This window comes from Biomphalaria glabrata, chromosome 11 (genome assembly GCF_947242115.1).
Source record: "Biomphalaria glabrata chromosome 11, xgBioGlab47.1, whole genome shotgun sequence".
Taxonomy (NCBI): Eukaryota; Metazoa; Mollusca; class Gastropoda; family Planorbidae; genus Biomphalaria; species Biomphalaria glabrata.
In genome coordinates, this window is record NC_074721.1 from 12,203,870 (window position 1) to 12,231,082 (window position 27,213).

A 27,213-nucleotide genomic window follows, 5' to 3' on the forward strand; every position below is an offset into this window, starting at 1 on the left:
AAAATCAAAGAGATAAGCTCTACCGAACTACCCTATATAGATAATCACATCCTTCTTTTCAACACCGAGCGGAAGCTTCAACTTGCAGCCAATGAATGGACCTCATTCAACAATCGTAAACAAATAACATTTAGCCACGTGGTGCTCTATCTCTTCTACATAATTTACGATCTCATGTTTAATTCATGATGGTTGTCACGTGACAGTTTTTTTTTTCGTTGTTTTATCAATAAAATCACGTGACTAAATGTTGTTTGTTTACGATTGGTAAATGAGGTCCATTAGCTGACTCGGCTGTCTCGTTTGGTCTGTCTGTCAACTACAGAGGTCATGCTTCAGAATTCCCCGAAAGGAACGAATTCAGCTCCACAAATCAATATGAATGATCCATTCCCTAATGGTGTCGACCACTTCATGTGCCTAGAAGATATTAGAAGATCTGGCTTTGTTGAACTATTTCTTCGTTATCTCATTCTTAATTCCCATCCACATTTTTGTTTATTTCAGACGTATTCGCCTGTTTCAGTTTACCTTATTTTCGCCGGGATCGTATGGTATTTCCATAAAGCCCACCATAGACACAGTGAATAAAAAAAGCCAATTCTCTAAAAAGGACAAGGTAAATTCATTAAAGTGGGGAAAGAATGTGTATGTGGGGGATAAAATGATGAGACAATGTGGAGAGAAAATGTGTGGAGATAATGTGGGGAGACAATATGGAGAGAAAATGTGGGGAGATAATGTGGAGGAAGAATGTAGAGAAGAAAATGTGTATCTATCTATCTATCTATCTATCTATCTATCTATCTATCTATCTATCTATATATATATATATATATATATCTATCTATATATATATATATATCTGTGGTATTTTACGTCTCGGGAGATAATCCCTCCCCTTTGCAACTCCTTGTGTGACTAAAGAGGCCAATCCTTGATACACAGCTGCGGTCACATATGTAATCACCAGGCCCGTTGCATTTTCACCCTTCTTTCTGCTTCTGTTGTATATGGCATTTGAATATATATATATATACATAGTACCCGCGGCCCACGAGTCTTAATTTTCGTATCATATATATATATGTGTGTGTGTGTGTGTGTGTGATGCGCGACGCGTGATGACAGCATCTTCAAAGCACTGAATTCAGGAGTCGCTTCACCTTCACCTTCACCTTCACCTATCCCTTAGTCTGTTGGTCCGTTGGGGCACCACGCATGATCTGTTGACTGTCTTTCTTCATTCCTCTCTGTCAAGTACAAATTCTTTACCTTGTTCAAGATTCCAAACAAAAAAAATAATTACCACTGGTTAAATAATTGGTTATTTATTTTTACTGTTTCTTGTGTTGACAGGTAAAAAATATAATTGTGCAAAATTTCAGCTTAACCCAAGATTGGGTGTGGGAGAAATAACGTGTACAAACATTTTTACCAGACAGACAGACAGACAGAGTGAGCTTTGTGAAAATGGACAGGGCTGTCAATAAAAGAGATTCTATCCTAAGAACTAGATAGAGAGGAATGGATGAATAGGTTCTGGTAAAGGTAAACCTTTTAGTGTTGAGATGACGACATTATTAGGGGACATTTTTATATTATAATTATCATCATTATATAAAAATTATATGTAAAAAAATATGCATTGCTTCTTTGTTGTTTTCTCTGAAGATACAAAAGATACAAAGAAGACAGGCACGTCCTGGGGGACTGAACCAAACAAAGGTACATTTCTTTTTCTCTATTGCATACCTCACTTATTACATAGTGCGCAAATTTACATTGATAAAGAAAAGTGAGTACTGCGGCTTTATGCCGTCACTTATGCCGGTGATGCTTAATCTTACTCGACCTGCGGGCCATTTTTAATTCACAACACTCATGTCGCGGGCCACATCAACGAAAAGATACAGAAACGAAATGAAATTAACTTGAAACCATTTGATTAGAAACCCAAGGATCTAGTATCCGTAGTTGAACAATCACGAATGCCGCCATATTTGTTTCGAAATGCCGTTTATATGTTGTTGTTTTTAAACAGCCACACTTTCCCCATGAAACAAATATGGCGGCTTATTATCATGTTCCACAAACAAGTAAATATCCGTTCAATTGTTCTGGTAGATTCCCAATCTCATAAACACACATAGGTTCAAATTCATGGTACCTCTCCATTAGAGCAAGAACAAGGGCCTTAACATAGGTAAAGATACATATTTCAACTTTTTTTTGGAGGGTGGTTTTCTAGACTTTGTGTTGACGTTTCGGCCTGCCGTATGGAAACACTTTGCGGGCCGGATCTGCCCCGCAGGCCGTATTTTGGGCATCGCTGACTTAAGCAATTAAGCTTGAGGGCGACGCTGTGACTGAGCGGTAAAGGCTTGGCTTCCAAACCGGGGTCCCGGTTTCGAATCCTTGCAAAGACAGGGATTTTAAATGTCGGGATCTTTGGGCGCTTCTGAGTCCACTCTGCTCTAATGGGTACCTGATATTAGTTGTGTAAAAGTAAAGGCGTTTGGTCGTTGTGCTGGCCACGTAACACCCCCGTTAACCATGGGCCACAGAAACAGATCACATTTACATCATGTGTCACATAGATTGCAATGTCTTTACTTTACTTTATTTCATGCTTAAGACATCTTGAAACATCTGCTTTACATTCGTAGCAAGATTTTGTTTTCAAAAACATCCTTGTCTAGCCATCTATTGCACAGCCTGAACATTTATCATGCCCTTACCGTGTTCTTAAAACAACTAAGTTTTTTAAAATATTGGAATCGACCACAGTGTCCTTTTTCCCAAATCTTTGCCCAAATATGTTTTGAAAATGCTAAATAAAAAAAAATTACTATAACTGTTAGTGTCGATTTTGAAGATCTTCGTCTGACATTTGCATACATCACAATACCTTAAACGTTTGCGACCAGCGGCTCTCCTGCCTTCTATTAGATCGCCATACAGAATGTCTTGTTGGAGTAACCTTATGGCATTCTGTGAACATGACCAAGTCAGCCAAGGCCTTAATTACTTCGAAACATTCATTAGTTCAGCTATATTCTAGTGTTTCTTAAGCCATGACTTTGAGCCAGGTATGATATTGCTAATGTTTTATTCATTTCATTTTTCCTAGTTGAATGAAGACATACAGACAGAGACAGTTATAGTGGAAAATGAGGAGGCCAATATCCAACCTAACGACTGCATTCTGAATGAAACGTTTACGGTCAATTCTGAAGGTATGTTCAACTACTCTATCCAAGTCATTGTTCTCATGTTGTCTCCAAGCAGCTCTAAACCGCTCAAACCTATAGACATATGCTTTAAATCACATCAATCACAGATGCCCGTCTAAGGTGTAAATCCACTGATTTGCGTCACGCCTCGGTCAGAGGCCACGTGCTTTGCAACTTGGACACCAGGAGGCTATGCCAAATCAAATTGAACACCTACACCTGTCTCTTTGTCATTAGGATCGTATGGGCGCCACACATGATTTGACGACCATCTCTCTCCATTCTTTTGTGTCTGCAATCGTAAACTAACGATTAACAAGAAAATATTTAAAAAAATAATTTAAAAAGAAAAAAAGCTTATATTAATAAGAATAGTTGTATCAATTAGTTTGGCTTAGTCATGTCATTAAAGTTGTAATAGGTCTAGACTCTAGATTAACATAATGCATATCTAAAAATAAAAAAGGGGGCCGGGAAACGGCCTGAATTCGAACTCATAGCTCAAATATTCTCAGGCTTCTCAAGCCGACACGGTTACCACTCTGCTAGTGGAGAGCTTATGAAAATGGATTATTGTATAGTTATCTATTGTTTCTATAGTCTCGTCCTATTTTTCATGTTGTTTTCACTAAGACTCAGGCGACGACCTATAAAGGGGACTAATTCAGCTTATACCGCCACTTCAGTCAAGTACAATTTCGTGTCTTTGTTCGAGATTGTAAACAAAATAATTTATTACCAATAGTTAATTAACTAATTGTTAATTTTTTTTTTATTTATTCTTGTGTTGGCGTGGGAGATATAACGTGTACAAACTTTTTATCAGACAGACAGGCAGACAGAATGAGTTGGTATAAGCTTTGTAATACAAGTGTATCTTGTTTGGTGCTGTGCATTTCTTTTAATTATGGGAGAGCTCTAATCATATATATTTTTTTAAAGATGTTTAACCACTATAAGAATAAATGTTGGTTAAACTTATAGGCAGCTCTGTTGCCTTGTTTCTTTCTTATCCCAAATATCATTAAATGTCAACAGAAGCAGTATTATTATGCATTTTTAATACATTCTTTTATGCTACATCTTAAAAAATATTTTATTTTTCTTTATCAGAGGCACGAAGTGACCACGCAAGAGCTACTGTAGTGGACCCCCTTGATCACATAATAGTATGTCAAAGTAATGTCGATTGAAATTTTAGTATCAGTTGAGTGTTCTTATGTTAAATTGATTTGTAATGCTATCTATCCGTCTGTGATCTCCTTCAGCCACTAAGCCTGATAATCTGGGCAATGTCTATGGTCGGAACAACATTCCCCAGGCAATATACCCTTCCCTTTCCACACACCTCATGTGTCCAAAGGAAAGACAGGTGACGATACAGTTTGTGATCAGAGGCGTCGCAGATTCTGCCAGGGTGAAACACTGTAAGATGCAATCTGTCACCGGCAGCAGAGTTTTGAATTCAGCCAAGGCGTACCTTCCCCTCCTAACCAAAACTTACTGGTTTAGGCCCCAGTTACTAAGATCTGCTTCTTCTCCTTTTAGTGAAAACTGTTCCGACGGAATATCTGAGCCACACATAAAGGTCAGGAGTTAGACTGCTTGTCAGAGGCTATTTGAGAGGCTATTTGAGATGATAAACATTGTTTTAGCTGTATGCAGAGCAATATGAATGATGTACAATAATCAGGAGTTACAACACCACACTTAAGACACAGATGAAGTAGATATGCAGTTGACAAGATGTATCATAAGCAAACTGTCCGCTGTCATCCTCTGCCGTGCTGTTGGGAGTCTGTGCTAGGACAGATCAATCTTGATTTCCCTGCCGTCCTGCAGGACTTTAGGACTAGGACAAATGAGTCTTCGTTTCTGTTAAAACGTTCGAAACATCCAAATGAAAACCCAACCCAAAGGGTAGGATAACTCTTCATTTGTCTGGCTGTTCAATAGGTAGATTCGACAAGGATGAATGATAAGCTGAAAGTTCATTTGGATAGTAGGATAACATCATTGGACATCATTCGACATTATTCCTAAGCGCCCGCCACAGTAAGAGTAACGTTTTTCACGATTCCGTTGCGAGACGCCCCTTTCATTCCATTATTTCGTCTTAGGGTGACAAATTTGTAGATACTTAAAACAAAAATAAATACATTAAAATATTGGCACATTAAATATTATACATGTGTATGATAAGCTAATCGACTTGTATAATTAGTGTAGCCTTTTTGGGGAAAGTAGTTCAGACTTGTATAAATAGTGTAGCCTTTTTGGGGAAAGTAGTTCAGACTTGTATAAGTAGTGTAGCCTTTTTCAGAAAATATTTTAGACTTGTATAATTCATGTAGCCTTTTTTTTGTGACAAAGTATATATAGAAACTTTCTTCGTCTTAAGCTCAAGAGAAAATGTGTGGTGAAAACATGTACGGGAAGAGGCGAGATAAAAAACACCTGGACGATAGAAAGAATTCAAAGCACCTCTTACCAAATAGGAAACACAGAAGTCTGCACCAATTACCGGAAAATTGCCAGGGTAAGTGTCATGCAGCTCACATAGGGATGTGTGGGTTAATTTTTAATCCCCCTATTGTGCTAAGGTACTAATAAACTTTAGGTCCTCAGGTTAAATCAATAAAAAAGAGTTTGATTAGAATGCATATAAATAATTTATCTATAATATAAAGCAGAAAGTAAGGCGCATGCATATATGTATGTATGTATGTCCCGAATAATAATCAAAACCGTTTGATCAATCTTGATAAAATTTGGCATGAATGTTCTTTACATCATGGCGGAGACAGTAGCGTATGTTTAATGTCCCTACCACAACTGGAGGGCCCTATAAATAGACAAAAGTACCTAATTGTATCCTCTCTATTAAAGAACAAACGTTTAAACAAATTAGGTAAACCCGTTTTCACATTATTTCATACTGGATTATTTGCAGACGATTGCATAATACATGGAACAATAAGTGCAACAAAAGACACAGATATTTTACAAAGAGAATTAGATGAATTACAGAAATGGGAATCAATTTGGAGCATGTCTTTCCACCCAGAAATTCCACTTATCTTATTCATGGCAAACCAGTAACACAGACTAAAAACGCAAAATACCTAGGTATAATAAATGAAAAACTGTCATGGAATCCACATATTGATGAAACTACAAAAAAAATCAAACAAAGCATTAGGATTTATTAAAAGAAATTTCTATAAATCAAATAAGAACATAAAACTAAAATGTTATTTAACCTTGGTTAGGCCAATAATAGAATATGCATCCTCTGTTTGGGACCCCTCAACTCAAGAAAACATTAAGAAACTAGAACAGACACAAAATAGAGCAGTGCGATTCATAACAAACGAATATTCACATTTGACTAGAGTAACACCTTTAGTAAAATCACTAAATTTAGAAAGCCTTCAGGACAGAAGGCTCAAAAGTAAAGTAGCAATCATACATAAAACACTGAACCATAATCTTCAAATACAAATAAAATTTAATAAAATACTCTGAAAGACACAAAGATAAAGGCACATTCCTCGTCCCATATGCTAGGACAAATTTGTACAAATACTCCTTCCCTAGTGCTATTAGAGCATGGAATGGGTTGCCTGAGCTAGCCAGGAAAACCAGTGACTTGGCAGAATTTAAGTCATTGGTTAATATTAGGGGTGCACCGGATAGTACTTTTTGATATCCGCCGGAGCCGGATATGACCGGATAGTAAAATTTGATATTCGGCCGGAGCCGGAGCCGAATACCTAAGTGTCTTGTAAATAGCTTGTATTGCTGAGCATTTTACGAAACTGTTAAATAACATACCTATATTTGTTGGTATTATTTTTTTTCCTTTTATATACCTTATTGTTTTAAACTCTGTTACTGATTGATTTATTCAAGCTTAACAGTATTTATAAACAAAAATTATTCTGTGTAGCACGTACGAGGCCACCAACCATAAAGGCTGTGTTTTGGAGGGTCAATGTAAAATATGTTAGTATATATTTAACTAGTTACTAATGTAAATCTCTCATCTGGCTTGTATGGTGGTTGGATGTATGTGCTCAAGAATTTCTGACCAACAACTGGTCATCAGACTTGTAATTTTAAGTCCAAAGACTGCTTCTGGTTCTGGTTTCAAGGGCTTAATACTGATAGCTGTTAGTTAATAGTTGGAATCTGAAGCGTAGTAGGTCATATATTTATTAATCCATTTGCGGCAAACAATATTTTATTAACAGCAGGGAACATCTATTATACCTAATCATAGCCTGAGCCTTAAATGTTGCGAAGCATAGATTTAATTGTAGTCTGTAGGCCTATTATTGGTATCTATGTTTAGATCTACTGTTATATAGATCTAAGAAAATCAGGAAAATCAACTATAGAAGAAAAAAAAACTCATTCACACCCTCCGTACCAAAAAAAACATAAATAGACTCTGTTCGACTGATAGTAACAATCTGGTCAGATAGACGTAGTGAGCCTACACATGTAGTCCTAGTGTAATGTGTATAGATGATGGTGTTGACCATCAGGCGTTTTTGTTCTTGGGCATTCGCAATAGTGTTTAGTGTGCAGGCGAAAAAAAATAACACATTGGCATGGTCAGTCAAGCATAGGCCTATAGATAAATTATATCTGTACCTTAGTTACAGAGGTCAAGTGTTTCTTAATATTCCAGCATATTTTTTCTTTGTTTGCTAGATCTAATTGTGGTGCTTTAGATCAATTTATTTTCTGCGATGTTAAATTTTACTGTAAGGTTTTCCTTTATATATTAAGACAATAGAATCAAACAATGAAATTAGTTTTCTTTCTAAAAGTTTTAATACAAGGGGAAAAAATACATACACGCACACATTTGTTTTATTTTATTGTGCAACGAACGTGTGTTCAGCGCCCTAAATGACATTTCTCTCCAAGTAAACAAACTTAGTCTCATCATCTAGTCACCTCTAGACAGCGTCAATGTTTCTCAACAATCTGCGTTAATCCATTCTGGCTTAAGAATGGTCAATGTCTATCAATACATTGTCATGGATTAAACAAATAAGAAGTTGAGCGTGTTGAGTCTCTTGAGCCCTCCCTTTAAAGATACCCCTGGTCAGTGTCTGTTTGGCTTGTAGTCCAGCCTCCTAATTGAGACTTTAAGTAAACAAACTTATTGTCCCTGCCAATAGTATAAAAGGTGTGGGTTGTGGTCCAGACCCTTGATTGACAACCTATCTCATAATAAACACACTCATACCAGAGTAACCTTATGGAGATTTGGCTTGTAGTCCCGCCCCTAATAAAAATTCTTCTCCAAGTAAACAAACTCAGTTCCCTCATAAGATGTGACCTCTAGAAAGTGTCAACACGTTGACATCTGGCTTAATGTGGTCAGCTGCCTATCTGTGAACTCAATGTTATGGACTAAACAAACAAAAGGAGGTGGGGGTTGCTCATCTCTACCTCTGGAGATATACCCGCACATCTAGACAATCAGCGTGACGTAGTTAAGAAATATTACATGGTTACTAGACCACTCAAAGGTCAAGACAAGCTTTTAAAGTGTGCCAGACATCGCTGCTACGTATGTAATACGAATTTATAATGTAAAGTCTAGGCCACCCCCCAATAACAAACCTAGTTCCCTCGTGTGACCTCTAGAGAGTGCTTACGTCCATCGTATCTGACTTGGGTTCACCTGTCAATCAATGAACTCAGTGTGATGGGCTAAACAAATAAAAGGGGGAGGGAGATGTTCATCTAGAAATATACCTGGTCACCTTAGAGGTGCGGTTCTTGTAGTCCAGCACCCCCCCCCCATAAAGATTAACTACTAAGTAAACAAACTCAGTTCCCTCGAAAGGTGTGACTACTAGAGAGTGTCAATACGCTGACATTAAACCTACGTCCATCGTATTTAACTTGTGGTTACCTGCCTATAAATAAACTCAATGTGATGGACTAAACAAATAAAAGGGGGTGGGAGTTGTTCATCTCTACCTCTGGAGATATACCCACACAGCTAGACAGACGTCTGGTCAGCATGACGTAGTCAAGGAATGTATCATTTTAACATGTTAACTAACTTACTCAAAGGTCAAGACAAATTGAAAAAAGTGCCAGCCATTGCTGCTCTGTATGTAAAGCGCACTTATGATGTAAAGTTTCATTTCTATTTATATTAAGTTATTAACACGCCTTGTCTTTATAATAAACGATGTTTGGTGCATATTCATAATGGCTCTATTTTTAAGCACATTATTTTGTTTTCATAAAAGCATTAATACATTCTATAACAGACAGTAATGGAACGAGGTCCACTTTATGCATGTTAAATAGTTGTATTTTTTACTATCCGGTTTACTATCCGGTAGTGATATCCGACCGGAGCCGAATAGCACCGGATAGTAAAAAATGCCGGATATTCGGCAGAAGCCGGAGCCGGAGGGACTATCCGGTGCACCCCTAGTTAATATGCATGACTAAATGCATGACGCGTAGGACGTAATCATCTTCTTTTTTGAAGTAACGTCTGTATTATATAAGATAAGATAAGGATATGAATATGTCTGCCGAACGGATTAATCATTTTCACAGTATACTTTTATTTTCTATGCAAAATTTAAAAAAAATGTGAAGGGAACATTCTCCATGTTTAAAGTAGATCTAAATTCAATCCAGTTGATCAGTAATACCCTAACTAAGGCCGCGGGTCATATCCGGCTAGTATATATAAAAGTAGTATTAGTATTAAAAACGTCCAGAATAAACCAATTGGTCCATGTCAACGACAAAGCCTGATTCAGAACTAATTCAAATATGTTTCAGACATGATTCAGAACTATCTAATTCAAATATGTTTCAGACATGATTCAGAACTAATTCAAATATGTTTCAGACATGATTCAGAACTAATTCAAATATGTTTCAGACATGATTCAGAACTATCTAATTCAAATATGTTTCAGACATGATTCAGAACTAATTCAAATATGTTTCAGACATGATTCAGAACTAATTCAAATATGTTTCAGACATGATTCAGAACTATCTAATTCAAATATGTTTCAGACATGATTCAGAACTAATTCAAATATGTTTCAGACATGATTCAGAACTATCTAATTCAAATATGTTTCAGACATGATTCAGAACTATCTAATTCAAATATGTTTCAGACATGATTCAGAACTATCTAATTCAAATATGTTTCAGACATGATTCAGAACTATCTAATTCAAATATGTTTCAGACATGATTCAGAACTATCTAATTCAAATATGTTTCAGACATGATTCAGAACTATCTAATTCAAATATGTTTCAGACATGATTCAGAACTATCTAATTCAAATATGTTTCAGACATGATTCAGAACTATCTAATTCAAATATGTTTCAGACATGATTCAGAACTATCTAATTCAAATATGTTTCAGACATGATTCAGAACTATCTAATTCAAATATGTTTCAGACATGATTCAGAACTATCTAATTCAAATATGTTTCAGACATGATTCAGACATGCCTAATACAAAAAAGATTCAGACCTGTCTAATACAAAAAAGATTCAGACCTGTCTAATACAAAAAAGATTCAGTCATGCCTAATACAAAAAAGATTCAGACATGCCTAATACAAAAAAGATTCAGACCTGCATGATTCAAAAACGATGCCGACATGCCTGATTGATAAACCTTTCATTCATGCCTGATTCAATTCAGATTTAAATTTTAGTAAAATATGATTCACATTTACCTGATTTAAACATGATCCTGACAGAACTTAATTCGGATAGAACTGAGTTAGACTTTTGCACAGGCGTAGCCATGCCGAAATGAAATCCCCCCTGAGGGGTGGGTAGAATTTTGTGACTGATTTTTAGCTGCCCCAAAAGGGCAAAAGACGCTATTAGTTTTGTGTGGCCTGTCTGTCCGTCCGACCATTTAGATCTCAGAAACTAGAAGAGAAAATGAAAATCGGACATCATGATATTTTAGATCATTCAAAGTTCTGAAGCTACGGCTACTTTTTTCTTCTCCGAAAGTGAACCATCTAATTTTTTAATTATATATGCAAGCCGATTTTTCAAAAAATTACACCACTTTTCAATGGAAAACTTCAGATGTAGACTTAGATCTAGTTCTAGACCTAGACCTTGAGTCTAGATTTAGATCTAGAACTAGGTCTGGATCTAGCTAGATCTATGTCTAGTTTGTATGACAAATAACAATTAAGAAATTAATTTTTATTTGCGAATGGAAAGTCTTGTTAAGTCATTTGTACACAACTGTGGCTCAAAGTAGGTCAAGAGTTTTTTTTTGTGTTGCTATTTTATCTAATTTTGTAAGAAGAATAAAATATTTTTTAGTTTCTCTTTATTACATGCAACATGTTATTTATTTTGAATGTATGGATAAGGTTAATAATTATTGTAAAAAATATAAGCTTTAAGGTTAAAATCCCTCTTTCTATAAAACAAAAAATAATGCAAACGAATTTTCACACACACACCACACACACTTATGCCGAAGAGGGGAAATCCCTCCCAACACCCCTCCCCCAGGCTACGCCCATGGATTTTGTCTATAGTGCTCTGATGATTACGTTTACATACAGGTGAACCTTGCGAAGTTGATTTCTCTGAGGACCAGGCAGAGTTTGAAAGTAAACATGAGCCTTCCTTCTCTGATCATTCAGCCATCGTTACTAGCTACAGACCAGTACTACGTCTGCCTGGTTTTGATGAAGGTCAAGTACACGCGGCGAGTCTGTGTGAGTGTATAAAATGATCTCATTAAGGGTTCTTATGTATATTAGGGATGGAATTAGATTTAGTTAGTGGTTCTAGGCGATGTGAATTTGGTGGCCCCAAATGAAATAGAACAATAAAAATATAAGCAGCGAAAAAATAAAATGACACAATCTGTTTAAATCTGGTGCACCACAACAATAATATAGGGCATTGTCAGCCTTCTTTTTGCTACCGTTGAGTATGGCAACTGCAATCCGGGACCCTTCCTTTATGCTTGCACACCATGTTGATCCATCCCGTTTCACTTTAAACAGCTGTTAGCTGTTGAAATGTAGACTAGATCTAAATCCTCCATTTCCGAAGACGGCCTTGGCTTTGTAGTTTTCATTATTTATTTTTAATAATATGTAGGAAATGATATTGTTATTAACACTATCAATCACTATTATTTTCGCCGTTGTAGATTATGCAATTTTTTAATAAATATCTAGTGCTGCTTTCTTTTTTAAATGTTTTTTTTTTTTCAACTTTTTATATTGCTAGTTTTATGGTTGCTTTGCTTGAGGATATTTTTGTGATGTCTGTTTTACATCTGTTGTCGTTGCAGCTTATTGCTATAGCGTTTATTTTTGTGTCACTCTTTTGTTTTCGTCCTTAATGTATTTTACTAACATGATACACCTGCCCGTTGATTTGTTCTCAGGCTTTATTAGGCTTATTATGGCCGGAACATCCCCTCCTTTTCTTTTTTTTTTGAAACTTCATTAAAAGGATTCACATTTTATCGATCCCCTAGAGCAGGCATGTCAAACTCATTAAGGTTTATGGGCCGCATAAAAACTTATCATGACCAAAAGGGCAGCAGCCAAAAATCAGTTGGAAAACATAGCCTACTAGTTTTATGTAAAAAAAAACAATACAATAGAATACACAAGAATTAGTAGAATACCTGTCCTTTAGTTAACTAAATTTATAGTGCTTGTGTATTAATAAAAAATTATTATGGTTCGGCATTATTTTCGTTGTCCTGATGCTTGACATCTTTTCTGGGATACAAGTTTATTAATGTCAGGTTGAAGTTTGTTTGTCACTGACACTTTCATCACTGATGATACATTTCGATCAGATAATCTTGAAAGGTGTTTTGTAGCTTTCATAGTGGAAAAACAATCAAATTCGTGTCCAATGTCATCCAGAAACATTGAAAATTGGCGATAATTAAAACCACGGTCACAAATAAAATTGATAGCGACTGGAACTGGTCCTAGTACATGTTGGAACTGTAATTACTTTGCGCATAGTGCTTCTTGGTGAATGATGCAATGAAAATGATCAAATTTAAAATTAGCATCAATCTCTCTTATTTTTGTAAGCAGCTTTGCACCAAAAACATTTCTAACCCTAATCATGGTTGGTGCGCATCTTGCGCTATCTGTTGCTAGACTATCTATTTTTAGCAAAGGTAAATTTCAATGCAATATCACCTCCTGTAATTTCTCAAAAAATATCCTCGCTTGTTGTGGTGTTATGTATAGAACAGGGCTCAAGTAGTTCCTTATGTATCTCAAAATTCCTGTAAAAGGTCCTTATGAATATAGCCAACTGTGCTACACCCGTTACATCAGTTGACTTATCCAGAGCCAATGATAAGAATTCCAAATCAACTATTTTGTTCTTGAATTGTTCACGCAAGCTGACTGACTTATTCTCTCTGCCACAGTGTTCCTAGTTAGCGTTATTTCTTTAAATACTTTCACCTTTTTCTGGACTTCGGCAGCTTTAACGATACACTCTTTCATAAAATCCCTTTCACTAAATGATTTGCTATAGCTTTCAATTAAGTTTGACGAAATATAGCTGGCTTTCGCTACAGACTCAATCACGTTTTTCAGTTTATCAAATACTATGTGTTGCCTTTTAAAACTATTTTTTAATAAAAGTAGCTTGTCATCTCTCATTTTTCCAGTGTAAGTCTAATATGCCTTTGTGTGATGAGCGTAATGTTGTTTGACATTGTACTCTTTGGGGACACTAATGCGTGAATTGCATATTAAGGAGTGAATCTTATTACTGACATAAAGTAGAATGACAATTTTAACCACTAATAATGTTTGTCTAAGTCTATTGCATATTAAGGAGTGAATCTTATTACTGACATAAAGTAGAATGACAATTTTAACCACTAATAATGTTTGTCTAAGTCTAACATATTGCTTATTTAAGATGTGTTTTTAACAATTATAATAATTAAAAAGTTTAAAAAAATACAGCACTAAACTTAAAAGATAACTTGAAATATAATTCGAAGTTAATTAAAAAAAAACGAAATACCACATCTAATTCAATTTAAAATATTTTTTTTTTAATTATTAATTTCCAAATCTGATCATTAAAGAATACTCAATAAGTTCAACGAATTTGATTGTTACTTTTTAGTTGTTTTATTTACCTGAAAATTAGTGTTGACTGTTAAACGCTTAATAATTTAACATTATTTTGATAATTCTTGAGGTGGCCAAGCGGGCCGCATGCAAAGTGGTCGCGGGCCGCATGCGGCCCGCAAACACTGTGTTTGATATGCCTGCCCTAGAGTAGAGTGAACATAAATTGAATCAAAGGTGCTAAAAAAAATATAAACAAAAATGTATATACCGTTGAACACAGGATAGACAAAAAAAAAAAAAAAAGAAAAGCATAAGACTTTTTTTTTATCGCTGCAGATAAAATCTTTAATATCGTAGCTTATAGCTGTTAATATTGTTAATCATACATGATTATTATAGATGTTGTTATATCCGTTTCTACTTCCGCGCTGTTGTAGGCCCCTACATTAAAAAAATCTTATTCATTGAATTGAATAATTATTCTAGAAACATGTAGATCTAGGTCTATATCTAGTCGTTGTATTTTTTTGGTCACATGCATTCCAAACAGAGCGTTTTCGAAATCAAGGCATCTGATGTTACAGAAGATGACCTTCAACTTAGAGTCACGCCGAAACAAGAGAGCTTTACCTGGACGCAAAATAGTGACATACTTATCAACGCAACCGAGACGATCCTTATTTCCGAAACAGTAGAGTCTGGCTACCTGCTACAGCCTTCCATAAGGTAGTTTAACGTGTCATTATTATAGTCGTGATGCCGAGGTTGGCTATTTTAGTCGAACAGAGTTTTCATTTGTTTTTGACCAATAAAATAATCTTATCTTATCCTATATTATCTTTTAAGTTATGGTTATTTGACCATCTAGCTCAGTGGTTCCCAAAATACGGCCCACGGGCCAGAGCCGGCCCGCGACGTACTACCATCCGGCTCGCCGAAACTTCGGCACAAAATATAGAAAATTCCCCCTCCCCACCCCGAAAGAAATGTTCAAAATGTATCTTTACCTACGTTAAGGCCTTCGCCTTTTTTTCTAATGGATTACTACCAAGGCATTTAACATTTGTGTGTTCATGAAATAGGACTATAGAATCTACTAGGAAAAGTGAACGGATCTTTACTGTTTTGTAGAACATGATACCATTACTAGCCAACATGTTGTTTTTTTTAAAGAAAGTGTGGCTGTTGTTAAAAACAAGAATAACAAAATATAAACAGAAGTTAAGCCATTTTTGTTTTGAAGTGTAAAGAGAAAATTCAACTATCCCAATAATTCAATGTAAGAACTAGATCCTCAGGTTTGAAATAAAATAGTTTCAGGTCAATTTCATTAAGTTTAAGTATCTTCTCCATCACGTGGCCCGCGACACTAGTGTTGGAAATTAAAATAGCCCGCAGATTGAATTAGGCTGGACATCACTGATCTAGCTGATCAGAAGAAGTAGTATTTAAATACTATTTTAATCTACAGTTTAGCTGACTTGACGTACTGGCTGGTGATATGTAGGACCATTTCAATACGTTTTTGAAACCAAAAACTAATTATTTAGCTTTCAGAGTACTTTCTTTGTTAATAGTTGTCAGTGATATAATAAACATCATGGCATTTATTTCAATTACTAGAAAGCCTAACATTGGTGCGCAGTCTTACAGTTCGAAGACTGGACACAACTATTAGACGTAGCATAGCTAGGTAGCATGCATACTGAGTTTTTTTTTTTCATTCTGATAAACTGAGACCAATTGTTATAGAAGGCCTAAGCACTGACCTGTAACGTCACAACATGTGGGCAGTGGAGACCAATAGCTTGTTGCCACGTCACAGGTCTTTACAACGTGGTAACCAGCTATTTGGTCTCCACTGCCCACATGTTGTGACGTTGCAGGTCAGTGTTAAGGCCTACTAAAATGAATGGTCTAGGATAAATCTTATTCCCATGAACACAATACATGTAATAGAATCCATACTGTCTTGACTTCGAATTGGCCACACCTACATCACACACTCCTTGGTGCTAAAGAAAGTGTGAGTAGCCCACTGGGATTTCTACCTCACCCTAGAACATATCCTCCTTGATTGCCCCAGATACAAGAATAATAGAGGGAACTATTTTAGAACAGACAAGCTCAAAACAATGTTGGATTGCGTTGATCCTGGGCAAATCAGGCAAATGCTAGGCTTTATCCGGGAGGTGGGGGTTAACTACTAACATTTAAGTGAATTGAGATGGGACAATGTACTTATACATCTTTACATAGTTACAAAATAGTTTTGAATAAATTATTACATTTTTTTTACTATTTGAGTTGAGAGTGGACCTTATTTTTAAAAAACTCAGTTGTGTAGCTCTTAGCACTTGACCTATATAGGGGAAGTAATCCTTGAGGGATTATGGGCACTACATGGTCTAGATTGTGCCAATGTGCCAGAAATTCAACATCCAATCCAACCCAATCCTGTCTTGATAAACACTGATCACTTTTACTTCAATCTATATTGTTATAACTCTGCTCCTACTCCGACATATGTGGTGCGCACCAGCGTACTGAATAAGAAGTGACTAGTTCTATGATGTTTTTATTGAGTTACAAAACATGGAGCCTTGTCTACTGCCAGTCCATTCCGACCCGTGTGATTGTCAGAAGAGCTAAGCCGAAGGCTCTTCGAGCTCTATGCGTGTAAACCTGCTTGAACAACCGTTCTGTCTGGAGGAGGTCCAAGTCAATGTCTATGTAAAGCATTGCTATTTCCGATATATCTCGCACTCCGAGCGCATGGACTAGAATGCATGGCCGAAGGCTGAGTACACCGGGAACCTCCGCCATTTTCCTATGTTTTACCAAGCTAACCGTGCAGGACTCGCCATTAGTGGATTATCGACAGGGACGTGGAAGCTCTCTTTCAATTTCGCACAGTGCAAAGGGAAAGCTCTCGCATTTCCCTTGGACACTCCCACAGGAGTTTTTGTTTCGCTATTCATTTAGCCTAATTACTTCCTTAAGCAAACCTTTTTTACACGAGTGCCACGTTGAGGCAGAATAGCCTACCCGGGCCATTCCGACCCAAACATTAGTAAAGAACACAGACACGCGAGTATCGCTCCAAGTCCTTAATCCAGATTATGAGGTTCTCTGGTAGCACGAAGGCTCTTTTTTTTTCTAAACAGCTAAGATTCCTATCTCTTGTTGATCACGTCAGCCGGATCTCAACAGTACTTCTTCTATTAGCAAGTCGTCTGACCCTCGTGTTGAACTGGGCGACGGTGCGGGAGCAGAGTTATAGCAATATATAAATATATATAAATTTTAAATGTGTTTATAGATTGTAGCTTCAAAGAAAAAAAAGCTTTTAGTATAATGCTTCAGATTTAACTGGACCTGCCAGAGCACTGGGACCATGTGTGAAACAATTATGAATTACAATAAATATGAATCACTGACAAGTATAAGAACTAGCATCTACAGAGCCAGAAAGGAAGGTAAGTAATCTATGAACGAAAATAAACAGGAACTCAATTAAAGAAGGCATTGTACTCACCTAGCGTTTTGTTTTCATTACTCAATCCCAGGACCTGAGTTACAACAGGCGCACAAGGCCTTACCCTTTAAAAGAGTCCTCCACATTTGGAAAACAAATATTTAGAAAAAATAATTTTTAAACAAAATATAAACATTAAATAAATTAAAATAAGGGGAATGTGTTTATTTTACCCTAAATACAGGTTGCCTTTAGATTTATTAAGTTCATTTACTTGTAATAGGGAGTTTGAGTTCAGGCACATCAGCACAATTTAGGCCATGTCGTACTTGTAACAGGGAGAGGGTAGGAGTAAGGTGACCAGATATTTGGGGAGGTAAGCGGGACACGTGTCCATCAAGGGACGTAAAACTGCTTTTTCGAGCAATATTTCAATAACATAGACGGTAATACAATACATCACAATGTACACACACACAATGTTCACACGCAATAATTTAAATAATTGCAGACTTTCTCAAACCTTTTCCAGGATAGATGATCTTTTTGTGCGATTCATCTGAAAGTTTTAACATATTGAATAGGCCGCTTCTTTATTTGCATTACCCGGTATTGGCACAATTTTTGTAAACTTTTACGATTGTCAACGCTACATCACCTTTTCTAACCAAATAGCGTCATCCAAACAGGAAGCCGCATGCGAAATCCTCTGTGGAGGAGTGCATTTCTGAACGAATGACTATTGCAGAAAATATTTCAAGAGCACTGACATTTCGACCCTCCACAAACAGAACTTTTGCACGGAGTTTTGCCGCTATGTTGTGTACAAAATTCAGCCACATGGTTTTTCAAAGAAGCTTTTGATTATGGTGGTACACTTCTCTTGTGAAAAGAATATAATTTCAAAGCAGGATATAATTCAAATAGTCTCTCCACCGAAGGCTTCAGAGCTAACCACTTGGTCTTTCATGGCCCGAAATTCTGTTCAATTCCAAATCGACGAATTCGCTTTGATTTCCCATGATGGGTGACACAAAGAATTGTATCATCAAGGGAAACAATTTCACTTTATTGTGGGCTCGAAGCATCTGTGAACACTGTCAAAAACTGTGCATCACTCATCTGCTTCTTTACTTTGTTCAGTCAAACCTTTAGTGACTATCACTTTCCATTTGATTCTTGCACATGTGTATTTTGGGTCACACATTTTTTTTTTGGAATTTCAAAGTGCATTGATTGAAAACTTACTATGGAAATGCTTTGATAAGCAATAGCTCCTTAAGCGGTTGCGAGTTCAATTATCATATTGACAATTAAATGCTGGTGAAGTACCTTAATGGAGACCCACAGTGGGTTTCCAATTGAAAATGTCGATCTGCATTTAGATGTTTGGTAAATGTTTTGTAAAATGTTTTACATATTTCGTATGTTCCTTCAGAGTTGAAGATAGTTTACTTTCTAGTCCAAGCCTCCCGCAGGACGACGGGGGATGGAAGCGGGCAGGGTCTGAACCCTGGACCATCGATAAATCCAAACGGCGGTCCAGCGCGCAAGCCGCACGACCAGGCAGCCATCCTTGGTTTGGATTTATTTGCCATGTGGGGCAGAAAACTGTGGTTTTAAGCATCACACTCCTCTGTTGTTGTTGATGGTTCTTGCCCTTTTTATAAAAGAGAAATCTGCTTCTAGGTCCCTATGAACTTCAATGTTCGTTTTGTGTCCGAAACTCTTAACCTGTCATCGACTTAAACAGCAGGGAAGACCAAGGGAAGGAACTGAGAAAATAATAGTATTTGTTGTACTATTGTCTTTCCATTGAAGCAAGATGTAACTGGTGTACTACTGTCTTTCCATTGAAGCAAGATGTAACTGGTGTACTACTGTCTTTCCATTGAAGCAAGATGTAACTGGTGTACTACTGTCTTTCCATTGAAGCAAGATGTAACTGGTGTACTACTGTCTTTCCATTGAAGCAAGATGTAACTGGTGTACTACTGTCTTTCCATTGAAGCAAGATGTAACTGGTGTATTACTGTCTTTCCATTGAAGCAAGATGTAACTGGTGTACTACTGTCTTTCCATTGAAGCAAGATGTAACTGGTGTACTACTGTCTTTCCATTGAAGCAAGATGTAACTGGTGTACTACTGTCTTTCCATTGAAGCAAGATGTAACTGGTGTACTACTGTCTTTCCATTGAAGCAAGATGTAACTGGTGTATTACTGTCTTTCCATTGAAGCAAGATGTAACTGGTGTACTACTGTCTTTCCATTGAAGCAAGATGTAACTGGTGTACTACTGTCTTTCCACTGAAGCAAGATGTAACTGGTGTATTACTGTCTTTCCATTGAAGCAAGATGTAACTGGTGTACTACTGTCTTTCCATTGAAGCAAGATGTAACTGGTGTACTACTGCCTTCCACTGTGATGTCCATACGTCTATATCTATCAGCAATTTATTTAAAGTTTAATAAAACAACTCAGATGTGGTTGTATATTGCAATGGTTTGATCAGTTCCAAGTTTTATTAACTAGAGTCATAGGGAAGGATTTTGTTGTTGAGTAGACTCCTACCTAAGATAACCAGACGTCCCGACTTAAGAGTGACAGTCCTGCTTTGTGTAGACTCCTACCTAAGGTGACCAGACGTCCCGACATAAGCGTGACAGTCCCGCTTTATGTAGACTCCTACCTAAGGTAATCAGAGGTCTCGACTTAAGAGTGACAGTCCCGCTTTGGACCGTCTGGCACGCTTTCCATAAAATGTTTGGGCGGGGCAGCCAATGTCCCGCTTTCATAAAAAAAATTCGAACAATGTCAGGCTTTTATGTTAAAACCTTTCTTTATCGTTTGACTGATAACTTAAAAGTACCGCCTTGTGGCGTTTCCTTCTTAATCCTGATTTCATGCCTCGCTGACTCCTGTGTTAGAGGCATGGGTAGTGCAGCATCCGGCCTTCTTCTGGGAAAATGACGTCAGCATGTTTTCCTTCAACTTTGACCGTGACCCATGAACAAACGAATGTGATTAATAGATCATCTCGTTGATGGGGGCCTTCAGACAAAAGGGTCGGCGATGACCACGGGATAATATCCTTTCTCGTGTGGCAATTCATTTATGAGGACCTTTTTTCATCTCACCAAAATATCGCCTTTGGCTGTAAGCTGTCCAACTATAAGCAGCCCTTTGTGCTGTCGATATTGACAATCTGCAAGAACATGGCTAGCTGTGGCTCGGTCTTGCCAGCGCAAGCTCATGATGGAGCGTAGACATTTTTGGTGACAGAAACATCACATCTAAGATCTAAGTCAGTTAGATATCTTCCAACTAGCATATTTATTAGATTAAGTTATTCAAGATATTACTAAAACACTTACAGTGGTAAAATCTTTTTCATTGGTAAAATACTTATTCTCATGCGTTGTGTGCAGTGACATTTTATTACAACATTGTAGTGTAAAATTTGAATAAATATGTATTTTATTGTTACCTAGTTTTCTTCTCAATTTTCAATAATAAGGATACATAAATAAATCAGTTTTGCACGATTGCAAGGTATCTGCATATATTTTTTTAATAGAAATACTTCTTTAAAACACACACACAAATTACATTTAATGAAATAGTTAAAAAAAAAAAAAAAGAAAACAATATTTACATTAATTAAACAATCTTTTCCTGTACAATGTGATTAGAAAGTTTTAAGAAATTGATGTGAAAGTTATAAGAATGGGATGTGAAAGTTATAAGAAAGAGATGCAAAAGTTATAAGAAAGAGATGCAAAAGTTTTAAGAAAAAGATGCAAAAGTCATGTAGATGAGATGATATACATCAACAGCCAAATTTCTTTGAAAATCTTTATTTCCGTTTTCGAGATCTATTTTTTTAGCACACCCACCCAGAAGTTTCAACGAAGGTAAACAGAGATAGTGGAAAAAAAAGGAGAGCTGTTGATTTGTTCTCTTCTATTGTGTACACTTACAATTCAAAGAAAGTACCCCCCCCCCCCACAAACACAAAAATGACTTTAATTCACTGAACAAATACACCACCACCCCCACACAAAAATGACTTTAATTCACTGAACAAACACACCACCACCCCCACACAAAAATGACTTTAATTCACTGAACAAATACACCACCACCCCCACACAAAAATGACTTGTAATTCACTGAACAAATACACCACCACCCCCACACAAAAATGACTTTAATTCACTGAACAAATACACCACCACCCCCACACAAAAATGACTTTAATTCACTGAACAAATACACCACCACCCCCACACAAAAATGACTTGTAATTCACTGAACAAACACACCACCACCCCCACACAAAAATGACTTTAATTCACTGAACAAATACACCACCACCCCCACACAAAAATGACTTGTAATTCACTGAACAAACACACCACCACCCCCACACAAAAATGACTTTAATTCACTGAACAAATACACCACCACCCCCACACAAAAATGACTTTAATTCACTGAACAAATACACCACCACCCCCACACAAAAATGACTTGTAATTCACTGAACAAACACACCACCACCCCCACACAAAAATGACTTTAATTCACTGAACAAATACACCACCACCCCCACACAAAAATGACTTTAATTCACTGAACAAATACACCACCACCCCCACACAAAAATGACTTTAATTCACTGAACAAATACACCACCACCCCCACACAAAAATGACTTGTAATTCACAGAGATGTTAACATAAACAAGAAAAAGATCTAAAAATACATTTTTTTAAAAGACTAAATACCTTCATTATACAACTTCAAATAAAATAAAATAATTAAAAAGTTTAAAAACAAATGTTCACATCGGGTCTCGAATTCCTGATTCTGACACAATCAGCTTCTTGTACGATCGAGTTCACCCATTTGGCCAGCGGACATTTTAAAAGTAATTATTTAAAGGTAGCATTATTACCCGTTTCTGATTTAGAACTCTTAAGATCTAATCTAGATCTAGGCATAATTCTAGATCAAGAATCTAGACGTAATGTCTATTAGATTTACGTTACAATATAAGCTAAGCTCAGATAATCTATTATTAAACCTTTAGCAACTTTAAATGTAATAAATAACTCAGTTATCGGTACACCGCGACTGACTACGCCATGTTTTTTTTTACTCCTATTTATAGCCCAATTTAAAATGATTTCCTTTATACTTTGAAAATTTATAACGGTCAAACTAGAGTTTCCCGATGTGCCAAAAACTCAAACTCAGTGATATACAGCAACTGTTACATTTCTAGGAAAATCGTTAGAGCAGGTTCAAGGTTCCACGAAGTTCTGACTCGAAAAGACGTATTGTTAAAAAAATATTCCAAGGTTTTCCTTCTATATCTTTCAACATGGAATTGACGGAAACTTTACCAAAAAATGTTTTTTTTTATTATTCCATTTCAATATTATAAAAAAAATGGTATGAGTTGTTTTTTTTCTATTTTTCTCTGTGAATCTCTAAACGTTTAATCTTTAATAATCTGGCATTTCACAGAGAAGTTGATGCTTATCAAACATGATTGGATGGTTATAGGGGAAACTGTCACTATCACCTGTAACATCACTGCCGACCCCTCCAAGAAGAAGATACTATTTAAAACCTTCCAAAAGCAGATCTCTTTCTACACAAACTTCAAGCACATAAGAGACCCTCAGATCACTATTAGGTAGGTACTCCTAACCCGTGGCATGAGTTTCTGTAGGTCAGGTTTTGATCCATAGGTCCACTTGGCAAAAATGTATGTAGGTCAGACTTTGATCCATAGGTCCACTTAGCAAGAATGTATGTAGGTCAGTATTTGATTCATAGGTCCACTTGGCAAGAATGTATGTAGGTCAGTAATTGATCCATAGGTCCACTTGGCAAGAATGTATGTAGGTCAGTATTTGATTCATAGGTCCACTTGGCAAGAATGTATGTAGGTCAGTATTTGATCCATAGGTCCACTTGGCAAGAATTTAGGTAGGTCAGGCTTTGATCACTATTAGGTAGGTAGAGAATAAAACAAATCACAGTAACCTGCTCTTTGGTCTAAACTTTAATGTTTACGTTTACGTTCTTTACGCAATAAAAGCGATATAAAGAATTTGGTGACGAAATAATGGAACATGAAAAAAAAAAAAAAAAAGAAAATGAAAGGAGGAAGATTGGGGAAAGATTTTGAAATTAATAGACAAAAGATAAACAATGTCAAGGACGGCATATGAAGAGATCACTGTTATTTCTAATCACATTGACTTGGTGATACAAACAAACAACAAAAAAAAACAATTTAGAAATTAGATTCCATAGTGCTGAAATCCAAAAAAAAAAACAAAAACAATTTAGAAATTAGATTCTATAGTGCTGAAGTCCAAAATAAAAAAAAAACAATTTAGAAATTACATTCTACAGTGCTGAAGTCCAAAATAAAAAAACAATTTAGAAATTAGATTCCATAGTATTGAAATAAAAAAACAAACAAACAAACAACAACTTAGAAATTAGATTCCACAGTAATGAAGTCCCCCCCCCCCCCAAGAAAATATTTTTGACTCAAATAGTTCACACACATAAATATTCAATTTTCTGTACACCGGATAGACCAAATGCTTTGTATTGATGATTTACCTCCCCATGTTTAAACATCTTCAACGTAAAAGGAGACTTTGTGTATTTTAGATGCCTCGCCAACTGTTGGTGGTATGTTGTTCCACAAATTTCTGTTCTACTGGCCGTCTTATGTCAAGAATGTGAGGATCTGACGTTAAGTGAAACACAAATTTCCTGGAGTATAAGTGTGTAAGGTTAATTTCTCTTGTGTTGGATATTATTACACTACTATGTACTTAAACTCAAAGTACTCAATCTATCTATCTATCTATCTATCTATCTATCTATCTATCTATCTATCTATCTATCTATCTATCTATCTATCTATCTATCTATCTATCTATCTATCTATCTATCTATCTATCTATCTATCTATCTACATACCTACCTACCTACATATAACTCTCTCTCTCTCTCTCTGTTTGTATGTATGGATGTATGTATGTACATAATGTTACGATCTTCTCTATCAGGCCTTCTGTAAACACCGCCCAACCACACAACAACACATCTAAAACATCAACTTGACATCAAGAGCTTCAATAAACAATGTGGCGGTTTTTTTTACAATTACATCAACAACAGCCAATAAACACAATTGGCTACACTAACTTCAATTGCTTTGCTACACAACAGGACTGCTTAACTAATCACTAAAAGTCTCTCTAGCTCGTACAGCTACCTTTTCGAGGACTCCCCTCGTAGCAAACAGTCCTTACTGCTGCAGTCCTGGACTCTACTGTCCTTTCTAACACAGTGTCTCTCGTCTGTAAAGACTTTTTGGTCACATGACCATAACATTGGTCACATTGGTGCATTAGCAGTAATGTCCCTTGTTCAACAGCCCTTGACCTGTGTGATTGGCCTGAATCATGAGTGTCTGTAGGCCGCACACACATTAACCCTTTCAGTCCGCCACTAGGGTTGTAACAATATGTATGTTTGTATGTATGTATCTATCCATCTATCTATCGTCGCATCTATCTGTCGTTGTATCTATCTATCTATCTATCTATCTATCTATCTATCTATCTATCTATCTATCTATCTATCTATCTATCTATCTATCTATCTATCTATCTATCTATCATTGTATTGCTGTAGCTATCAATCTATCTATCGTTGTATCTATCTGTCGTTGTATCTATCTATCTATCTATCTATCTATCTATCTATCTATCTATCTATCTATCTATCTATCTATCTATCTATCTATCTATCTATCTATCTATCTATCATTGTATTGCTGTAGCTATCAATCTATCTATCGTCGCATCTATCTGTCGTTGTATCTATCTATCTATCTATCTATCTATCTATCTATCTATCTATCTATCTATCTATCTATCTATCTATCTATCTATCTATCTATCTATCTATCTATCTATCATTGTATTGCTGTAGCTATCAATCTATCTATCGTCGCATCTATCTGTCGTTGTATCTATCTATCTATCTATCTATCTATCTATCTATCTATCTATCTATCTATCTATCTATCTATCTATCTATCTATCATTGTATTGCTGTAGCTATCAATCTATCTATCGTCGCATCTATCTGTCGTTCTATCTATCTATCTATCTATCTATCTATCTATCTATCTATCTATCTATCTATCTATCTATCTATCTATCTATCTATCTATCTATCTATCATTGTATTGCTGTAGCTATCAATCTATCTATCGTCGCATCTATCTGTCGTATCTATCTATCTATCTATCTATCTATCTATCATTGTATCGATGTAGCTATCAATCTATCTATCGTTGTATCTATATATGTATCGGTGTATTGTTTTTAAGCTTTTAACATTAATACTTAGATCCACCCTCGCCGTTCAGCAATATTGGGCCTCAAGCTGTCCCTTTAGAAATCTGTATCCTGCTGAGGATGTCCTCTTTCCTGAAGTCCTCCATAAAGATGCGGTGTCATGTTATACGAAGACGTCTTTGTTTCCATTTTCGCTCTATTCGGCCTCTTTACTATTGCTACCCTTGGGACATGCTATTCTGTTTTAGAATATGTGCTTGAGACCTCTGTCTCTAACTTCGCTAAGTGTTTTTCTTTTTTTGTGACCCGATCTCCGTGACCCTGAAAATTTGCTTCAGCCACAGCTGCTGGGCCACGTTTAGCATTTTCACAATTCTGTGCCGTACATCGCATAAACCACTTGGCTTCCTATCAAGGGACATGAGTTCGAATCCTGGCTCCAGCAGAGTTGTGTTTACTGAGCCCCTAAAGGTAGACCGGAAGCCTTTTCCCAGATACCCCACTAGCCCAATGGTCTACAGAACACATTGGGCCGTAGCGCACTGAACATAGTATTGGAATGAAAGTTACGATAGCAGTGTCTATCCACTGTCACTAGCAGTAGTGTCTATCCACTGTCACTAGCAGCAGTGTCTATCCACTGTCACTAGCAGCAGTGTCTATCCACTGTCACTAGCAGCAGTGTCTATCCACTGTCACTAGCAGCAGTGTCTATCCACTGTCACTAGCAGCAGTGTCTATCCACTGTCACTAGCAGCAGTGTCTATCCACTGTCACTAGCAGCAGTGTCTATCCACTGTCACTAGCAGTATAGCAGTAGTGTCTATCCACTGTCAATAGCAGCAGTGTCTATCCACTGTCACTAGCAGCAGTGTCTATCCACTGTCACTAGCAGCAGTGTCTATCCACTGTCACTAGCAGCAGTGTCTATCCACTGTCA

At 36.6% G+C, this 27,213-nt stretch overlaps 1 protein-coding gene across 1 annotated transcript in view; it reads left to right on the plus strand.

The window, feature by feature from the left end:
- Positions 1-27,213, plus strand: part of LOC106059714 (uncharacterized) — a 121,501-nt gene that overhangs the window by 3,315 nt on the left and 90,973 nt on the right. The window contains exons 4-13 of the mRNA XM_056004630.1: positions 508-619; positions 1,675-1,728; positions 3,134-3,239; positions 4,350-4,405; positions 5,638-5,775; positions 11,865-12,020; positions 14,935-15,110; positions 17,751-17,863; positions 23,401-23,572; positions 24,568-24,687. Of these exons, the coding sequence (XP_055860605.1) occupies positions 508-619; positions 1,675-1,728; positions 3,134-3,239; positions 4,350-4,405; positions 5,638-5,775; positions 11,865-12,020; positions 14,935-15,110; positions 17,751-17,863; positions 23,401-23,572; positions 24,568-24,687 (1,203 nt within the window). The remainder of the gene's footprint in view (positions 1-507; positions 620-1,674; positions 1,729-3,133; positions 3,240-4,349; positions 4,406-5,637; positions 5,776-11,864; positions 12,021-14,934; positions 15,111-17,750; positions 17,864-23,400; positions 23,573-24,567; positions 24,688-27,213) is intronic.